At 40.2% G+C, this 20,331-nt stretch overlaps 1 protein-coding gene across 6 annotated transcripts in view; it reads left to right on the top strand.

Moving 5' to 3' along the window:
- Positions 1-2,869: 2,869 nt before the first annotated feature.
- The window catches only part of gramd4a (GRAM domain containing 4a), a 158,349-nt gene continuing 140,887 nt past the window's right edge, over positions 2,870-20,331 (top strand). For 4 of the 6 annotated variants that reach the window (XM_048553845.2, XM_048553844.2, XM_048553847.2 and 1 more), the window contains exon 1: positions 17,453-17,695. In XM_048553845.2, the coding sequence (XP_048409802.1) occupies positions 17,661-17,695 (35 nt within the window). In that variant the 5' untranslated portion in view covers positions 17,453-17,660. Of the gene's footprint in view, positions 3,193-17,452; positions 17,696-20,331 lie in introns of those variants that run through there. The other 2 variants (XM_048553846.2, XM_048553850.2) reach the window with 1 other exon arrangement.

Here is a 20,331-nt window from a genome sequence, read left to right as displayed (position 1 = left end):
ATGTAGTGTCAGTCAAGCCAGCTGCCTTAGCTTGGATCGCGTCAAGATCCTTGAATGTTGTTGGAGCTGTATCCATCCAAGTAAGTAGGGGAGCATTCCATCACACTCCTGACCGATTGAGTCAGGAGGTGAGTTATTCCTGCAGTATTCCTAGCATCTGACCTGCTCTTGTAGCTACTGTGTTTATGTGGCAAGGCCAGTTGAGTTTCTGGCCAGTGATAATCCCCAGGATGTTGATAGTGGGGGATTCTGTGATTGTTTAAAGTTAAAGATCTATAGCTTAGGTTGTGGATGAGGTTGTTGACTTGCTTGCCAAGCTGGTGTGTTTTTGTTCAGATGTTTTGTTACCATGCTAGGTAACATCATCAGTGGAGCCTCCAATGAAGCAATGTTATTCTACTCTGCTCGGAATTTATACTGTCCAGTCCATTATGGCGGGTACTGTCATTTCCAGTTTTGGCCTGTATGGGTTTGTATATGGGGTCCAATTCTATATTTTTGTTGATTGAAGTATAGATGGAATGCCTCCAGGAATTCCCATGCACGTCTATGTTTGATTTGGTCTACTATGGTTACTTTGTCCCAGTTAAATTGATGGCCTTCGTTGTCTGAATGTACAGATATTAAGGAGAGTTCATTGTGCCGTTTTGCTGCTGGCTAATATTCATGTATTCTATGGTTAGTTTCCTTCCTGTCTGTCCAATGTAATGTTTGTGGCAGTTGTTGCATAGCATTCTGTAAGCCACATTCATTCTGCATGTTGTGGGGATGGGATCTTTATTCCTTGTAAGTGTTTGTCTTTGGAAGGGAAGATCATTGATGAAGCAGCTAATGATGGTTGAGCCTAGGATATTACCTTGAGGAACACCTGCAAAGATGTCCTAAAGCTGAAATAACTGAACTCCAACAACCACAACCATCCTCTTATTTTCCAAGTACAATTCTAATCACAAGAAAGTTTGCCCGGAATACCCATTGATTCCAGTTTTACTAGGACTCATTGTGCCACACTCAGTCAAGTGCAGTCTTGACTTCAAGGGCTGTTACTCTGACCTCACCTCTGGAATTCAGCTCTTTCATCCAAGTTTGAATCAAGGTTGTAATGAGGTCAGGTGGTGAGTGGCCCCAGCAGCACCCAAACTAGGCGTCAGTGAGCAGCTGCTACTCGATAGCACTATTAATGACACCTTCCATGACTTTGCTGATGATCAAGCACAGATTGGTGAGCAGTAATTGGCTCTTTTGGATTGGTCCTTTTTTTAATGTACAGGACATACCTGGACAATTTTCCACATTGTCGGGTGGATGCCATCATTGTAACTGTACTGAAAGAGGGATTTTGCAGGGTTCACAATATTTCTTTGGTGCCTAGGTTGATGCCAAATGGTTCATCTGGATTCATTTCTTAGATTTTGTAGCAATTGGTACAGCTAATGGCTTGCTAGGCCCTTTCAAAGTCAAACACATTGCTGTGGGCCTGGAGTCACTTATAGGCCAGAGTAGATCCGTGAGCATGGCAATTTCATTCCCTCAAGGGCATTAGTGAACCAGATGGGTTTTTACAACAATCGGCAATGCTTTTGTGGTCATTATTAGATTCTTAACTCCAGATTTTTATTGAGCTCAAATTCGACCATCTGCTGTGTCAGGATTTGAATCCAGGTCATTCTGGATTAATAGTGGAGTCATAATACCACTAGGCCATTGCCTCCGCCGATACAAGAAGAAAAGTTCATCTATGTCTACCCTATCAAGTTCCTTTATAATTTAAAATGCCTTAATTTTATCATAACTTGACCTTCCCAACTCTGGAGTATACCAACAATGTTCCCTCCAAATGCAAGGTTGTGCAGTAATCTCAAATGTTCCTCATGGAGGACCATTCAGCCACATACAGCAAAGAGACACAGAACTTCGTAGAGGCGAAGTTTATGCAACTTATCTTGATATTTTGACTTTTAAAAATCTTGCTTGTAGTTTTGTTTAATTTATAATGTACCCTTTCAAGGTATCTCCCTTTTGGTATGGTTCTCCAAACTGAACTCAATACTCCAGATGGAGTCTGGTGAAAGCTCTGCACAACATAAACTGCACCTCTTCAACTGGAATTCCAATCTCTTGACAAATGCCAACATTCAATTTTTTAGTTTCTTTGTGCGCCTTTGTGGCTTTTTTTTATGGTTTCCTAGTTGGCTGAGATAGCTTCCAGGAATGGAAACTTTGGCCAACATTTGCTTTTTTCCCAGACGCTATCCAATTGAAGTTTTTCTGATGCCTAGCTGAAACTTGTGAATGCAGATTTACTTGGCAAACCAGGAACTTGTGAATTGTCTATTCATATCACTGCATATTTTTTATAAATCTTCCTGTGCTCCAACATAATTTCAATCAAACTTGTGACATAGTTCTGCTGATCACTGTTGTTTCTTGCAGCACACCCTTACAATGTTTTAAAAACAGGTGTACTTGAATGTATCAATAAGAGTTCCCACATTGGAAATTTATAAACAAACCCAGAACCTGCGCATACTGCACGACAGCATAAAAGAGCTGGTACAATAGTATCAATGTAAATATGCTTCAGTGCGTTGAAGGAACCTGCCACATGGAAATTCATAGCTTTGGTTATTTTTGCAACTACAGAAAAATGCTGATGATTAGTAGATGTGATTCTCGGCCCGTATTTAACAGGCAGCCTTTCCCTGTTGAGGTTAACCTAATGCGCACTCGACTCTGCCAATGTCACTTATTTAAAGTTTGCCTGTAAATCCTCTAAACTGGATAAGCTCATTTTCTCCTTCCTCTGCTTACCCACTGTGTAAAGCATTAGTCATCAATGCTTTAACTATTAGATAAGACATTTCTGAACTGCGGCAGCAGAAAGCTTGGTCTCATTCCAATGTGCATTGGGCAAAGAATGATGTATCAGGAATGCAAATGAGTTCAACGCAGAGAATGTCAGGTTGATTTAATTATTCAACTGCAACAGACTAGTAATTCTAAGTTCACTGGATGCTCATTTTAAAATTTTTAATCTTTCACATTGACACTTCAAATGTTTTGTGGAATTCAAGCTACACCTCATCACAGGGGTTTCTACAATTGGATTTCCATTTTGCTAGGTGCAGAGAAGAACGAACTCTTAGCATCGAGACATGAGTGGAATAAACAGTAAATGGCACCAGATTTGAGGTAAGTTTCTGTTTCTTTCAGGGACAGGAATTTGGGCAGCACCAGATCTTGACCCCATTTCCCTTTGCTGGAGACGACATTGATCAGCTTAAGTTGTAACCTTACTTTCTACCAACAAGGACTTTTCAGAGGGATTCGCTTGGGGCTTGTTGGAATGGGATTATAAGTGTATCCCAGGGAAACAGGCTCAAGTCACGATAGGTTTTACAGTAGTCTGATTGCTTGGTATCCAGGTACAAGGCAGACAGGAATGTTCCAAGATAATAAAATGTGAGGCTGGATGAACACAGCAGGCCAAGCAGCATCTCAGGAGCACAAAAGCTGACGTTTCGGGCCTAGACCCTTCATCAGAGAGCTGTGTTCATCCAGCCTCACATTTTATTATCTTGGAATTCTCCAGCATCTGCAGTTCCTATTATCTCAGACAGGAATGTTGACTGTTTTGCATATTGAAATAATTGGAATTACAGGATTTCTTTCAACTTCACCTTTAGTTACTTCAACATTATCTGTGAAGTATTTGCGTGAGCGTTTTTTTCTGGGTGCAGTATTTTTATTTATATATACAATATTTCACATCCCACTTATCTATTTTGTTATTTCAAGTTGCGTCTTCAGATTTAACTATCTTGTTTGATATTTTCACTGAATTTAATCAGTTTGCATTTCACATTGAAATCAGAGTTGCTCAGGTCAATTAGAAAAAGTAGCAGTACCAACATCAAGCCTTATTATACTTAAATTAGCTTTGTTACACATCCAGGCCACATTCTCCTAAATTGGACTTGCTATTTTCTCCCATTGAGATATTTCCTTATTCATGAATCTCAACCTCTGTAATGCTATATAATGATCCTTCATGTAGAATTATTGTCAAATGTTTTCTGGAATTCAAGATATACTACTCACAAGAATTTCTTAAAGTCAAGGATGTGGATGGTTATCTTCTGAATTAATGTTGTCTATCTTTTGATGATGATTATTGCAACATTCTTGGATTTTTTTTCACTCGTCTTCTACTCATTTATTTTTTGCACACTACTTATAGCTGTTTAATTTCCTAAGTCTTTGAGAGCACCTCCACTTACGTTGACGCCTAGATACACTTTCAGTGACATGCCCTAAATACTGAATCAGTCATTATCTGTACATTAAACGGAGGAGTAGTAATTTCATGCTTCTAAAAATAACATTTTGTTTTGGGAAATGCTTAGGTTACAAAAACAAAACTACATCTGCAGATTATCAATTGGAAAATAATTGAGAATTAAATCAGACAACTTAAGCTATTTAAGTTGGATATTTAAGGAGCTAATTGCATATAGTCAGAAGTACAAACCTAAATTATACAAATCATAGAATGTAATCATCTCCACAGAAAATAATTTAGTTTCACCAAAGACTGTAGCAATGGCATGTAACCTTTGTCATTGCACATTCATTACTAGACTCCATGTCCTTGATATGTTTGGCCTGTGGTTTTGACAACACTTCAAAAATTGCCAACATTTTGGAATCCCGAATGAGATTAGCATCCGAAACAACATTAATTGAGTCAGCTGCATCGAATAGAAATTTGACATGGCAAAAGCAATGACTCAAAATCAGTTTTGTAATGCAATGAGCTGCAGGTGTGAAACTACACTTCCTCAGTAAATGGGAGCTCTATGAGATTAGTAGGACAAGGGCTAATGGATCTGATAGAGGGACTAAAAAGGTATAGGCAGTAACTTGCAACACTTTGAGGGCTAAGAAGAAGCACTCTTCCTTCTTCTGAAGCCATTTAGTTAACGTATTTGGCAGTCCCTTCATTGGCAAAACTGGGGTTTGTGAGGCACATTACAAGCTCTATCCATTTGTATCAGAATTTCAATTTACATAGGAACACAATTTCCATTTTTTAAACAGCTGCAGGTTGTTCAAGTGGCAGAGTAAGCTGTAACTTGAAAGAATGAATATCATTTTCAGTTTGTAACTGTTTCTGCCAGGGTCTTGTGTAGTGGTACCGTTCCTAGCTTTAGATGGAAAGGTCTGAGTTCAAGTCCTACTTTCTCCAAGGTGTGCCACAATGCATCGAAACAGATTGATAAATGCAAGAAAACTGTTTATCCCTCTGATAAAAACTGAGTGCCTGAGAAAAAGAAGCAGGGTCTGCACTGACTGTTCAATCAGACCATTCTGACTTTGACAATACTTTGTAGATGGGAAAATGTGGGTTTAGAATTTTTAAAAGCCTAAGAAAAGGAAACACTCAAATGAATCTCTCAAGTCTTTTCTTATTTGAGCACGCAGAGAGATATGATTGTCCTCAGTGTCTGCTTCTGCATAAGTGTACCGAAATAAAAATAGTTCTCACCATGAATCCAAGGAAATGAATGAGTTCCTGGAACACCTTAGAACAGAAATCAAATTAGAACATATTCATGCAAATCACAGCTGGACTTTCTTTGCTAGTTTGCCATAAAATCAGTCTGGAGGGCTTCAGGGGAACCCTCTAAAGGTGTGAATCTCTCTACCTCCTCTACAAAGTCCTCCAGTGCAGCTTGTAAAATTTATAGAGTGCCTTTCTGTCAGGTTATGTTTTGTACAGGTCAGAGCTGGTTGTAGAATGATCTCCAGCCTCTACTCAGGTCAGAATGTAGCTCCCTTTGAAACGTGCAAACTGGCATTGAATTGTGTTATCCTCTCAAATTTGCAATCCCTGCTAGAATGCAGCCGCTCAATAGTGGGTTTAACATTGCCTGCATATCACAAACATTTAATAGCGTACAGACTTTGTACGCTGCCTACATTGGAAGCAACGAGTTGGGAGTAATCCTGCATGCTAATCTCTGTGCCCTTTTACAGGCCCTCTCTGACTAGCACCTCTTATGAAGGGGGGAGGAGAAGTAGGGGCTAATTGAGGAGTGGATTAAGATATCATGGAGGGTGAGGTTCCTCTAGAATGCTGGTACAGAAAAGGAAGGGAAGATGGTCTTGGTTGTAGAGTCTATTGGACTAGAAGGTGAAGACTAGGAGAAGCTTATTGTAGTTCTGGGAGAGCGGACAGTAGATGAGACCATAGTTCTCCTCACACTAAACATAAACTTTGCTTTACCTTTTTTTAGTTACTTGTTAATTGCATCCCAACTTTTAGGATTCATGCACTAGGACACCCAGATCCGAAATCTGTAATCTCTCACCATTTAGACAGTATTTTTTTTCACTCTTCCAGCCAAAATGGATAATTTCACATTTTCCCACATTGTGCTCCATTTCCCAGATCTCTCCCCATTCACCTAACCTAACAATATGCTTTTTTTCGACTTATTATGTCCTGTTCGCTACTTATTTACCTCCCTATCCTTGAGCCATCAGCAAATTTAGCAACCGTAGTTTCCGTTCCTTCGTCCAAGTCGTTTATATTATTTGCAAAATGTGAAACCCCGGAAGTGATCTTGGTGTAACATTCTTTACATCTTGCCAAACTGACAAAGACCTGTTGATGCCGACTGGTCAGGCCACAGCTTGTTTTTCCCCTCAGTAATGACACATGTGGAAAAGGAAGAAAAGAGGGAAGTGCGCTAAAAAAAGTGTTAAATTTGTTTCTTCTTTCGTGGGATGTGGGCGTCACTGGCAAGGCCTGCATTTGTTTCGCGTACCTAACTGCTCTTGAGGTGCATGGCTTACTCATTTGTTTCAGGGCAATAAAGAATTAACAACATTGCCGTAGATCTGGAGTTACTTGTCGACCAGGTACAGACGGCAGATTTTCTTCTTGGAAGTAAGCTAGTGAAACAGATCAGTTTTTATCAACAATAAATGACAATTTCATAGCCACCATTACTAGCTTTATAGTCCGGATTTATTCAGTGATTTCAAATTCCACCTATGGTGAGAGTTTGAACCAATAACTCCAAAGCACCGGCCTGGAACTTAGGATAATTAACCCATTGATATTACCACAAACTGATCTCAACTAGATGGCATAATAAAGCTATAATGAAATGTGCATTTTATATTAGTTTGTTTACTACATACTCCAATTTTTCAACGACAGACTCCAAATGATTGCCAGTGATTAAAACAAGATGTAATATATGTGTTCATTGTCGGCTAGGCCATCGTTTATGCCCATCTATAATTGCCCTAAGAAGATGGTGGTGAACTGACTTCTTAATCACTGCAGTGCATTTAGTGCAGGCAGACCCATAGCTGTAAGGGAGAGAGCCCCAGGATCTTGATGCAGTGACACTGAAGGAATGGCCATATATTTCCAATGGAGGATGATGAGTGAGTTGAAGGGGAACCTGCACGTGATGGTGTTCTGATGTTTCTGCTGCTCTGGACCTTCTAAATGGTGGTGGTTGTGTTTACAAGGTGCCGTTTAAGAAGCCTCAGTGAATTTCTGCAATGCACCTTGTAAATGGTGCAATCTGATCCACTATGTGTCAGTGGTGAAACGGACGAATGTTTGTGGACATTTTGCCAACGAAGGAAATTGTTTTATCCTGGATGGTGCCAAGTTTTTTGAGTGTCGTTGGCGCTGGACTCATCCTGACAAATGGGGAATATTCCATTATTCTCCACACCTTTGCCTTGTAGATCATGGCCTGGCTTTGGGGAGTCAGGAGGTAAGCTACTGACTGCTGAATTGCTAGCCTTGGATCCATTTTCTTTTAATCCACAGTGTGTGTATGGCTCGTCTAGTTCAGTTTCTGGTTGGTGGTTACCCCCAGGATCGTGATAGTGAGGTATTTAGCAATGCTAATGGCATTGACTGTCAAAGAGAGATGGTTAGTTCATCTCTTGTTGAAGATGGTCATTACTGGCATTTGTGTAGTGTGAATTTATTTTAATTTATTTTCTACCTGACTACTCCTTACACTTGTTGTTACCCAACAGTATTCTGGAACTTGCATATTATTATGCCATACAGTATTTGCTTTCAGACATACATTGATCTTCACTTCTCAGGTGCAAATATATTAATTCAAAATTAATTGAGGGGGATAGACAAAGTTAAGAATGTGATTTATAAAATAAATTCACTTGAGCTTTATACATAGAGATATAGAGAACAAAATGGAAGTGGAATCAAGGGTTATGGGGATAAGGCAGGAACAGGATACTGATTGTGGATGATCAGCTATGATCATAATGAATGGTGGTGCTGGCTCGAAGGGCCGAATGGCCTACTCCAGCACCTACTGTCTATTGTCAATTGTCTAAAAGATAAAAGTTTTAATGTACCAGTTTGGCATCAAGTTGAATATGATGGCTAATTCTGAATGCCATCCTTTAGGAAGGATGTTGAATCATTAGAGAGTTTAGAATAAAGATTTACGAGAATGGTTCTAGGGATAAGTAACTTTATTTACATAAATAGTTGCTTAAAGCTGTGGCTTGTTCTCCTTGGAGAAGAGAAAGGTTGATGGGAGATTTGGTAGGGCTGTTCAAATCTTGAAGAGTCTGGACAAGAGTAGATAGGGAGAAACAGTTTCTATTAGTGTGAGCAATAGGTACTGCAGTGTAGCAGGAATGGCAGATGCTGGAGAATCTGAGATAACAAGGTGTAAAGCTGGATGAACACAGCAGGCCAAGCAGCACTAGAGGAGCAGGAAGGCTGATGTTTCCGGCCTAGTCCCTTCCCCAAAACGTCAGCCTTCCTGCTCCTCTGATGCTGCTTGGCCTGCCGTGTTCTTCCAGCTCTACACTACACCTTGCTATCTCAGGTCCTGCAGGATGTTGATTTAAAGTATATGGTCAAAGAACCCCAAAGCAGCATTAAAAAAATATCATTTTTCACAACAAGCAGATGGAAGCTAGATTGCACTGTTTGAGATAATTGAGGAACAGAGCACTCATGGTTTTCAAGGGGGATGTTGAAAAACTATCTGAATGGCACAATGATTCTGAGATTCGAAAGCTTTCTGACGATGGCATGCTGTCCCAATGCCTACCAGAAGGGAGTGCTGAATCATAATGAAATGATATGAGTGAAACAGGTCATTACGATTGAGTTCTGTCAAGCTCCTACTTTAGCAGGAAATATGTACAAACATGTTTTTCTTTGTCAATCAATTATTTTCCATGTCTGTTCTGCTTTTGTGGCACAATAACAGAAGTCTACATTTGATATAGAAGGGTGTGGCTTTTAGAATGAGAATGAGTCATAGACAGCTGCTGCTTGCCCACCAGCGAACTTATTCAACATTATGAATAGCCAGCTAGCAGCTTATTTTTCATCCATTGGAAATACATGGAAGATTTGTGCAAGAAATGTACATGTGGAACAATATCCGAGATTTCTTAAAATATTGCTGGGCACTTGTTTCTCTCGTTTAATAATTTAATGGTCTGTGACATTTCAGAAACTTCTTTCCCCTTAATTATACTTTTATTAATGATGTTCTTTGAAGGGAATTAAGTAATTTATTGGAATTAGTTTTGGTAACATTAGTCTTTTGATAAAATTGTAGTAATTTATCTGCATTTTGTTGAAAAGGTAAAAACAATCAGGAATTTCTTTACTATTAAATAAATATTTGAATTTTATTGCTGGAATTCACCTCCAGTGACTATTTCCACACATCTTTAAATAGTTCCAAAGCAAACTTTAGAGATTGCACCCACAAACTAGCCCTTAGACAATTCTGAGCCAGCCGATTTCAGAAAAATCGAATATCTGGCTGTGAAATCTTCATTTAAAAAGTCTGGCACTTTTTTTGGCAACAAGGCAGACTACATATGCTTCCCATGACATTGCTCCCCTTTCAAGACAAGTAACTAGTTTTATATAAAAAGATCTGGAAAATAATTCAGGTTAAATTTTAGAAACAATATTTTACCATAAAATTTCAATTCAAAAAGAAGTATTATGAGTTTATAAAACTTTACAGCAGAAGCCTTAGTGAATTTCCGCAATGCACCTTGTAAATGGTGTAATCTGATCCACTATGTGTCAGTGGTGAAAGGGATGAATGTTTGCGGACATTTTGCCAATCAAGGAAATTGTTTCATCCTGGGTGGTGCCAAGTTTTTTGAGTGTTGGTTCTTCACTGGAACAAGCAAATCTAATCCCATTCTTTGGTTTGTTTCGATGTGGAGGTGCCGATGTTTAACTGGTGTGGACAAAGTCAGAAATGACCAGACACCAGGTTGCAGTCCAACAGGTTTATTTGAAAACACAAGCTTTTGGAGCCTCAGTCCTTCTTCAGGTATTGAGTGTATTCGTCTCCAGAGCTCTGTCAAACTTATTGCTTCAAATGTCATGCATTTCCTTCCCCTTGAAGATGCCTAAATTACTCCCTTTGGCAAAATGATCCCTGTTCTCAAACTGTGCACGTAAACTTTTCCTTGGCTCATTTGTAGTGCCAATTTTAAATGCAGAGTTAACATCAACATGTGTGCAAGTAAACTGAAGACATGGTGAAGATTTCACCAGATCTAAATGATCATAAAGGTAGAGAAAGCACTTGTTCCAAGGAAGGACACTGTGGGACCATCAATGTTGTCACTGCTAGATCTCTTGTAATTTCAAAATGTCCTCACATTAGGGTCCATTTATTTAGTTATCTGCATTATGATGAAGGGACATATCACTTGCCCACTCCAAATCCACCAACAATATTTAGTAATAACCTAAGTGGCAGCAACATCAAATGAATTTTCAGTCAGCAAACTTATGATCAGCAATAATGCAGACTGGGCTATTATGATTCATTTTCAATTGATCTTGCAAGGGTAACAAAATTGTGGAATGGTGCCAGTAATGGCACGCATTACTCCAGTTAGAATTCACTTGAAATTATGTGCTATCATATCACAGTGCTTCATAAAAGCTCAGGAAACATCAGGCCATTGATTTTACAAGCATCCTTTCAAAGCATTTTAAATACATTTTAAGTTTTTTTTATTTCTCAAAGTTACACAAACTGCATTTATTGCTTCAATCACATATCTCCAGGTTATAATTATGCCAGTAGAGAGATTCCATGCTTAATGGTGAGTTTCCATTTAGAATTATGTTTTAGCAAGATCCCCTCCAAGCCACTCATCATCCTAACTTGGAAATATATCGCCGTTGGGTCAAAATTCAGGAATTCCCTTCCTAACAGTATTGTGGGTCTACCTACAGTATTTGACTAGTTTAGTGACCAGAGTCAGATTTTAATGCACTTGGCTGAAAATCACATACAATTGCTTGAAGATGACTTGCCTTCTGTATTTCATCAAAAGAAAGTTTTGGCAGTTTCAGAATGTCTTATAGCCAACTTTGAAATGATATATTTGTAACAAAATAGAATAAAGTTAAACATTTCCCCAAATTTCTGTTCAGCAGTTTTAACTAACCACATGTAACTAGCAAACATTCAGCTGCGAGGCAAAAGGAGTGACTAGAGAGTTACTAAAGCACGAAAGGAGGGCATTTAACCCACCAGATTAGTGTTAATCCTTTATTGAGTAATCCAGTCAGTCCTATTGCCCAGTCCAACCTGAAAGATTTGCATTTATTTGTATTAATATGACTATTGAAAATCTCAAAGCACTTGACTGAAATGCTGTTATAAAGAAGGGAATGTGGAAGCCAATCCATATGCAGCAAACTCACACAGATACAGATGTGATTATGACCAGTGTTACAGACTAGACCAAACCCCGCAAAAATATTCAGGAGATAGTCTAGGTCCTAACTTTCCTCATTTTAAAAGTAAACATAGGGTGTTGTGTTCCAAATGCAATTTGATTAGTCAAACTACCAGATTTAAAGCAAAGCACGCTTTATTCATCCACAAGAGTTAAAATACAACAAAAGAAAGAGGGTATTGGAATAGCTTAACTCTATTGGAAAACTTAACAGAATCATAAATACAGTACCTATTACTAATTAACTGGTCCAATATAGCAATATCCCATAAATGTACCCTTGGCAAAAGGCAAATTCAGGAAACAGTCTCACATGCAGTTCTCCAATCCCGGAGGAAAGAGCATCAAAAAACAACTCTGCTGCAAAGAGAGATGTGACAACTTTTCACAAACCCAGCAGCGTCTGCTACTGAAAGCTAAAACGAAAGATCCTGGTTTGTGGGAGTTTGACCATACCTACTCAGACTGCTCCTTTTGTTGCAATTTTTAAAAAAAAACCCTCCAAGACCTCACATGCTGTTTACTGGTTTTCCAATTAGACATCTGCTCACCTCTCTCTTAAAACCTCTCTTTAAAGAAAAGGACAAAATAACCTCTTAAAGCCACGGTATCCCCACGCTAGATAGTTAAGAAATTTACCATTCCTAATTATGAATACAAAAGTATATTCAAAATTGTATTAGGTGCTGAGCCACTCACAGAATTTAAATCAATGTTTTCCTATACAATGGATGACAAACAAACATCCACTTCAAAAAAGAATCACAGCATATTGAGATAATGGGAACTGCAGATGCTGGAGAATTCCAAGCTAATAAAATGTGAGGCTGGATGAACACAGCAGGCCAAGCAGCATCTCAGGAGCACAAAAGCTGACGTTTCTGGCCTAGACCCTTCATCAGAGTCAGGAGATGAGTCACTTGTTGCACAACTCATAGCCTCTGACCTGCTTTATGGCCACAGTATATATATGTGGCTAGTTAAATTCAATTTCTGGTCAATGGTCATTCCAGGATGTTGACAGTGCAGAATTCAGCAATGGTAATGCCATCAAATATCAAAGGATATTGAATAGATTTTCTCTTGTTGCAGGTGGTTTGTTGCCTGACACCTGTGATCACTTGACACAAATATGACTTGCCACTTGTCAATCCACATCCGGACATTATTCAGGTCATATATTTGAACATTAACTGTTTCGGTATCTAACGTATTTCAAATGGTCCTAAATATTGTGCTTTCATCAGTGAACATCCCAATTTCTGACCTTAGAATAGAAGGACTGATGAATCTATAATTTGAAGAATTGCAGGGGACTTGGATTTGACTACTGATACTAGTACTTGCCAATTATAAAAGAAGTTATTAGCCTTACTCGTGCAGTAATATTTTCTGTGACTGAAATTAAAACTGAGCAAATGTGAGAAGTTTTAGCACATTGTTGATGATGGTTCTTACAGCCAGCGTTCTGCACTATAAAGGCTCACCACCTTTTGGGGATATCATAAAGCTAATTTGGATGTTTTTGTCAAAATAATGAACCAATCAAAGAATGCACTTTGTACTTTACACAAACGTATAGGAGCTGTCGATGAACTTAAACAAAACAATTCTTCCAGTGTGCATTCTTCCTCCACTAGCTCAATTTCTAATGGCAGAGAACATGGTGATAGAGACAGAATCAGAAATACTGGAGAGAATTATCAATGTGTCCATTTACACAAGGGTCATATTGTTTTCTTATAATACCACTTTCCCCACTTGTGGCTGCAAAAACTTACTGTTTCACCTACCTGCAATCATTGTAACTGCTTGTTAGAAGAGACCTATATATAGAGTCAAGATAATCTCCAACTTTGAATCCATTTGTGCTGCTTCAGCTGATTTCTTCCAGGATTTGCATAGGGGCTTTGCAACTAATTCAATATTCCTGGGTTCGGAGAGGACCAAGGGTTTTAAACAGTTGCTCCTGATCAGTCTTTAAAGAAGTATTGAAAATGTATACACTACCATTGGGTGAGGGCAGGATTGGGCTCAGCTATGACAGGCTCCACTGTCAAACAATCTTCTGATATTAGTTAATAAAATGTAAGGCTGGATGAACACAGCAGGCCCAGCAGCATCTCAGGAGCACAAAAGCTGACGTTTTGGGCCTAGACCATTCATCAGAGATATTAGTTCTGATATTAGTTGTCTGGACTCACAATTGAAGGAGGGCCACTGGGTGATGCCTTTGTTACTGTAAACTTCAGGGAAGTCAGTTGGCCGGGGTGCATGACCTTGGATTTATGTTCTCTACATTTGAACAATGCATTTAGTCATTGCATTAGTTTTTGGAACAGGCTCCCTACACTGTACTGGCATTTCCAATGCTTTAGTGATGCCACATAGAATTTAATGCTGATTCACAGCATACATTTCATTTGTAATCATATTTATCATTCATAATTATGATTACAAATGAAACGTATACTGTGAATCAGCATTAAATTTATCCATTAAATAATATCCATATTTATTTATCCATTAAATAATATCCATATTTATTGGATATTAAATCCATTATAATTCACATTATTAATTGCAATATGTCTCTTGACTACTTTGTATTTAATACTTTTATGAAAAAATGTTCTTAGAAATAGTCAAGGCCTGAAAACCAGAATGACCATTGGTCATGACTGTTGATCAAAAATATGGTAATTGATCATTGCCAATTCTCTCCTATAATTTAGCTAATTAATATTTCAATTGCACATACAGAGTGCTCTCGATCCTTCGCTAGATGTGACTGTGAAGCTTTAGTGTTATTGAAATAAAAGAAAAAGGGTATTGGTTTGTAGCATACATATACTGTCTGTCTGATACATGATAAAAGTATTCACAAGGAGTGTTGGAAGTTTCAGTGCATGATTTTTGCTTTAATTTTCTTTTCTCATATAAAAAAACAGAACTGGCAACATTTTAATCAAAATCCTTACCATTCTGATTCCTAAATGATACATAGTTTCCCTCATTGTCTTCTTGACATCCTCTGAAGAGCCCATTGAGACATTCATCATTGCTTCCACTTCTCTTTTGTGCACAAATCTAACTGCCCCATCTACTCACTCAACAAGCCAAAGTTATTGACAATAACTTTGGCAGTAATTAAGTTGTGAGAAGACAACAGAGTTTGCAAGGGGATAAAGATAGGTTAAATGAGTAAACAGAAAACTAGCAGGTTGTGTATAACATGGGAAAATTATGAGCATGTTCACTTGGCAAGAAGAATAGAAAAGCAGCATATCATTTAAATAAAGACAGACCGCACTATGCTGTGGTATAGAGGGATCAGTGTGTCCTTGTACATGAATCACAAAACATTAGCATGTAGGTCAAGGAATGATTTAGGAAGGTAAATTGAATATTCACCTTAACTGCAACGGAGGTGAAGTATTTTTGTAATGATGGAGGACATTGATGAGAACATATCTGGAATATTGAGTAGTTTGGTCTTATTTAAGGAGAGGGATTCTTGCATTGGAGGTAGCTCGGGGAAGACTTGTTAAGTTAATTCCTGGTATGAAAGACCATAAGACATAGGAGTGGAAGCAAGGCCATTTGGCCCATTAAGTCCACTCCGCCATTTAAATCATGGCTGATGGGCATTTCAACTCCACTTCCTTGCACTGTCCCCGTAGCCCTTGATTCCTTGTGAGATCAAGAATTTGTCGATCTCTGCCTTGAAGGCATCCAACGTCCCGGCCTCCACTGCACTCCTTGGCAATGAATTCCACAAGCCCACCACTCTCTGGCTGAAGAAATGTCATCTCATTTCCGTTTTAAGTTTACCCCCTCTAATTTTAAGGCTGTGCCCATGAGTCCTAGTATCCCCACTAAGGGAAATAACTTCCTAGTGTCCATCCCTTCTAAGCCATACATTATCTTGTAAGTTTCTATTAGATCTCCCCTCAACCTTCTAAACTCTAATGAGTACAATTCTAGGGTCCTTAGCTGTTCATCATACATTAAAACTACCATTCCAGGGATCATCCATGTGAATCTCCGCTGGACACACTCCAGGGTTAGTATGTCCTTCCTGAGGTGTGGGGCCCAAAAGGTTTCCTATGAGGACAAGTTGAGCAGTTGGATCTGTACACCTGGATGTTTAGAAGATTAAAGTTAACTTATTGATACAAAAATGATTCTGAATGGGCTTGACAGTGTAAAGTTTGAGAACATGCTTCAGTTCATGGGGGTGCTAGAATTAGAGGGCACAATTTAAAAAGGTATCTCCCATTTTGTGTTAAGATGCAAAGAAATTTATTCTCTGTGCTACTAATCTTTGGAATTCTCTACAACAGAAAGTAGTGGAGGGTTGGTAATTGAAAATTTTGAAGGCTGGACTTGACAAATTTAATCTACAAGGTAATCAAATGTTATGGGATGGGGTAGGCAGGAAGGTGGGATCAAGGTCACAATGAATTCAGTGCTGATGTTATTGAATGGTGAAGCTTACTGTAATAACCAAAATATCCCATTCCTGTTCCTAATTCTTATGTCCTACATTTCTCGACCACACAAGCTAATTAAGTTGCTGCAATTTTACATCACTTTCTGCTTTTATTAAATAACTTCAGGGTCTACATTTAGTTCCTTTAGAATTTTATAAAGGTCAATCCTATCACTTTTCAACGTTCAGTTTTCCAGTGAGAACAAGCACAATTAAAATTTTTTTCTTAGTAAAATAATCCTCCAATCCCTCAAATCATTCTTTTTCTTTGCATCGTTTAAATAGCTGCAATACACATCTGCACTGTGGTATCTAGTACTTCCCACCGTATCACCAATGTGGTTGAATCAGTGATGGTTGGGGTTTCCTCACTATTGCCCTTTTAATGCTTCACAGTCCCGACTTTGCTTTCCTCTCTCCAAAAAGGAAAAAAAAACTGTAAAAGATCACATCCTGAAAAGGTGTCAGTGTTATCGCCACTTCATCAGAGTTGAAAAGTTCCTGAGATCTCTTCCTGAGGGCAAATTGGAGCGCAGTAGAAAGAGTCGTCGATCTTGGTTGCTGTATATCACTCAGAGATAGCAAGCATTGCAGATGCTGGAGTCAGAGACCCTTTCTATAGTAGGGTCCTGACCCGAAACGTCAACTTTCCTGCTCCTCTAATGCTGCTTGGCCTGCTGTGTTCCTCCAGGTCCACACTGTTGTCTCAGATTAGTTGTATGACGGGTATCACAGTGCGGCTGCAGACAAACTACAGTGGATTTGTGAGGATGGTGAAGGAGTAATAAGCGTGACCTGTTAGGACAGCAGCTATCATGTCAGGACTGACTACAACCAGCAGCAGCGAAATCTGATCGTCATTTGCCTACCCAAGTATACGCAAAACCTCCTGTGCTTGATCCTGTTGTGCTTTGCTTTCATTAACTCAGTACCATTCAGGTTGGGGTGGTTGAAGAAGTGCTTCTGAAGCAAAGAAATGCACCACCGGGAGTTCATTCATCCCGTCCGAGCGAGCGAATGGGAAGACGCGGAATAGCGGAGCTCGCGTTCTCAGGACGGGGTCCTTGAGGCGGGGGCGACAGCAGAACCAAGAGCCGTGGAATCCGGAGCCGTACAATCCAGCTCCGTGCTTTACATTTGACGGTCGGGTGGCGGCCGTTGATTGTTGTGGATAAGCACGCGCTCGGTGCGAGCCTGGAGGGAAGTCTGGGCTGTTGGTTTGTGTCTATCTGTTCGGTCAGCCGGCGGGGAAGGGGCACCAGGAGCGGCGATTTGGAGATCTCGGGGCATTAGTGTCTGAATTGGCGGCAAGGGGGCTGACGGGCTTGGCGCTCGGCAGGTGTTCATGAAAGTTAGCTGTGATTTGCGTGTCAGAGCCGGGTGAGTGCGGTGCCGATCGCTCTTTGTTTCAGTCTTTTGCCCGGGAGAAGGGATTTGGGATGCCTGTGGCCGCCCGCGTCGGGCCTGCTTTCACCCCGTCGCTGTCGTGGCCGGTGCCAAGTTGTCATCTCTCCCCGCACCCCCTGCTCCATATCCTCTGGGCTTGGGCCCTGAGTTGCATGTCTGTCAATAATGACAAAATCTTTGTTCCGGGTTCAACCTTTTTTACCTTTCTAATATTAACGTCAGTGTCAATATACGGGTGTGTGTATGTGTGCTTGAGAGACAAATCCCTTTGCTGTCACCGGGCCTTGTCGGTAAGGCCTAGCGCGACCCCTTTGGCAACTGAAAGCAGGTCTTGTGTTGGGGATTAACCTGGACCTTTAGCCGCACACCCCCACCCACCTGTCATTTGTTACAGATGGTGAGAGGATCTTGGTACCACGATCCTTTCAAATGCAAGGCAAAAGTAATTCCCATGGATAATTTTCATTCAAAAGATGAAATACAAATTTAAGCAATTTTTGACATTGAATTGGTCGTATATTCCGAATGGATTAATTGTTGGCTGAATATGTTGTTAATTTTTGTTTCTGAAACTTGTGCCTCTGGATTTATTTACTGTGATTTGATTAAAGCAGTGATATTGAAAGATTAAATTTAACAAAACAAAACAGCGATTAGCAATGCGTGTCAATGTTAAGGCCACGGCTGTAACAGCCCACGAGAGGTCCAGGGAAAGGGAACAGTGAACATGTAATAGAGCAAAATCGAGAATCAATGACTGTCTTTATCAGAGACTTGAAATATTAGAGCTGTTCACACGGGAGTTTTGTGGTTTTCAAGATTAGTGAAAGGGCTGCGAGAATAATTAGCGAAAATTTGTTTTCCCAGGTTGGTAAATGGCTTGCTAGAAAGCAATGCCTCAAGAATGTCATTGGAAGATGGAAGGGAAGTAGATTTATTTTTCATGCTGAGGCCTGTTGGAATGTTATCACGTGTCTGTTGGGATAAAGTGTAGAAAAATAATTGCAAATGTATATTCATAGAACATAGAACATAGAACAGTACAGCACAGAACAGGCCCTTCAGCCCACAATGTTGTGCCGACCATTGATCCTCATGGATGCACCCTCAAATTTCTGTGACCATATGCATGTCCAGCAGTCTCTTAAATGACCCCAATGACCTTGCTTCCACAACTGCTGCTGGCAACGCATTCCATGCTCTCACAACTCTCTGCGTAAAGAACCTGCCTCTGACATCCCCTCTATACTTTCCACCAACCAGCTTAAAACTATGACCCCTCGTGCTAGCCATTTCTGCCCTGGGAAATAGTCTCTGGCTATCAACTCTATCTATGCCTCTCATTATCTTGTATACCTCAATTAGGTCCCCTCTCCTCCTCCTTTTCTCCAATGAAAAGAGACCGAGCTCAGTCAACCTCTCTTCATAAGATAAGCCCTCCAGTCCAGGCAGCATCCTGGTAAACCTCCTCTGAACCCTCTCCAAAGCATCCACATCTTTCCTATAATAGGGCGCCCAGAACTGGACGCAGTATTCCAAGTGCGGTCTAACCAAAGTTTTATAGAGCTGCAACAAGATCTCACGACTCTTAAACTCAATCCCCCTGTTAATGAAAGCCAAAACACCATATGCTTTCTTAACAACCCTGTCCACTTGGGTGGCCATTTTAAGGGATCTATGTATCTGCACACCAAGATCCCTCTGTTCCTCCACGCTGCCAAGAATCCTATCCTTAATCCTGTACTCAGCTTTCAAATTCGACCTTCCAAAATGCATCACCTCGCATTTATCCAGGTTGAACTCCATCTGCCACCTCTCAGCCCATCTCTGCATCCTGTCAATGTCCCGCTGCAGCCTACAACAGCCCTCTACACTGTCAACGACACCTCCGACCTTTGTGTCGTCTGCAAACTTGCTGACCCATCCTTCAATTCCCTCGTCCAAGTCATTAATAAAAATTACAAACAGTAGAGGCCCAAGGACAGAGCCCTGTGGAACCCCACTCACCACTGACTTCCAGGCAGAATATTTTCCTTCTACTACTACTCGCTGTCTTCTGTTGGCCAGCCAATTCTGTATCCAAGCAGCTAAGTTCCCCTGTATCCCATTCCTCCTGACCTTCTGAATGAGCCTTCCATGGGGACCCTTATCAAATGCCTTACTGAAGTCCATATACACCACATCCACAGCTTGACCCTCATCAACCTTACTAGTCACATCCTCAAAAAACTCTATAAGGTTTGTAAGGCATGACCTACCCCTCACAAAGCCGTGTTGACTGTATTTGATCAAGCCATGCTCTTCCAGATGGTCATAAATCTTATCCCTCAGAATCCTTTCTAACACCTTGCAGACGACAGACGTGAGACTTACCGGTCTATAATTGCCGGGGATTTCCCTATTTCCTTTCTTGAAGAGAGGAATTACATTTGCCTCTCTCCAGTCCTCAGGTACGACTCCAGTGGAGAGCGAGGATGCAAAGATCTTCGCAAGTGGCGAAGCAATTGCATTTCTCGCTTCCCAAAGCAGCCGAGGACAAATCTGATCCGGGCCTGGCGACTTGTCAATCTTAATGTTTGACAAAATTTTCAGTACATCAGCTTCCTCTA

This window comes from Stegostoma tigrinum, chromosome 25 (genome assembly GCF_030684315.1).
Source record: "Stegostoma tigrinum isolate sSteTig4 chromosome 25, sSteTig4.hap1, whole genome shotgun sequence".
Classification (NCBI taxonomy): domain Eukaryota; kingdom Metazoa; phylum Chordata; class Chondrichthyes; order Orectolobiformes; family Stegostomatidae; genus Stegostoma; species Stegostoma tigrinum.
The sequence above is the reverse complement of the archived record's forward strand: the minus strand, read 5'-3'. Positions and strand labels throughout refer to the sequence as shown.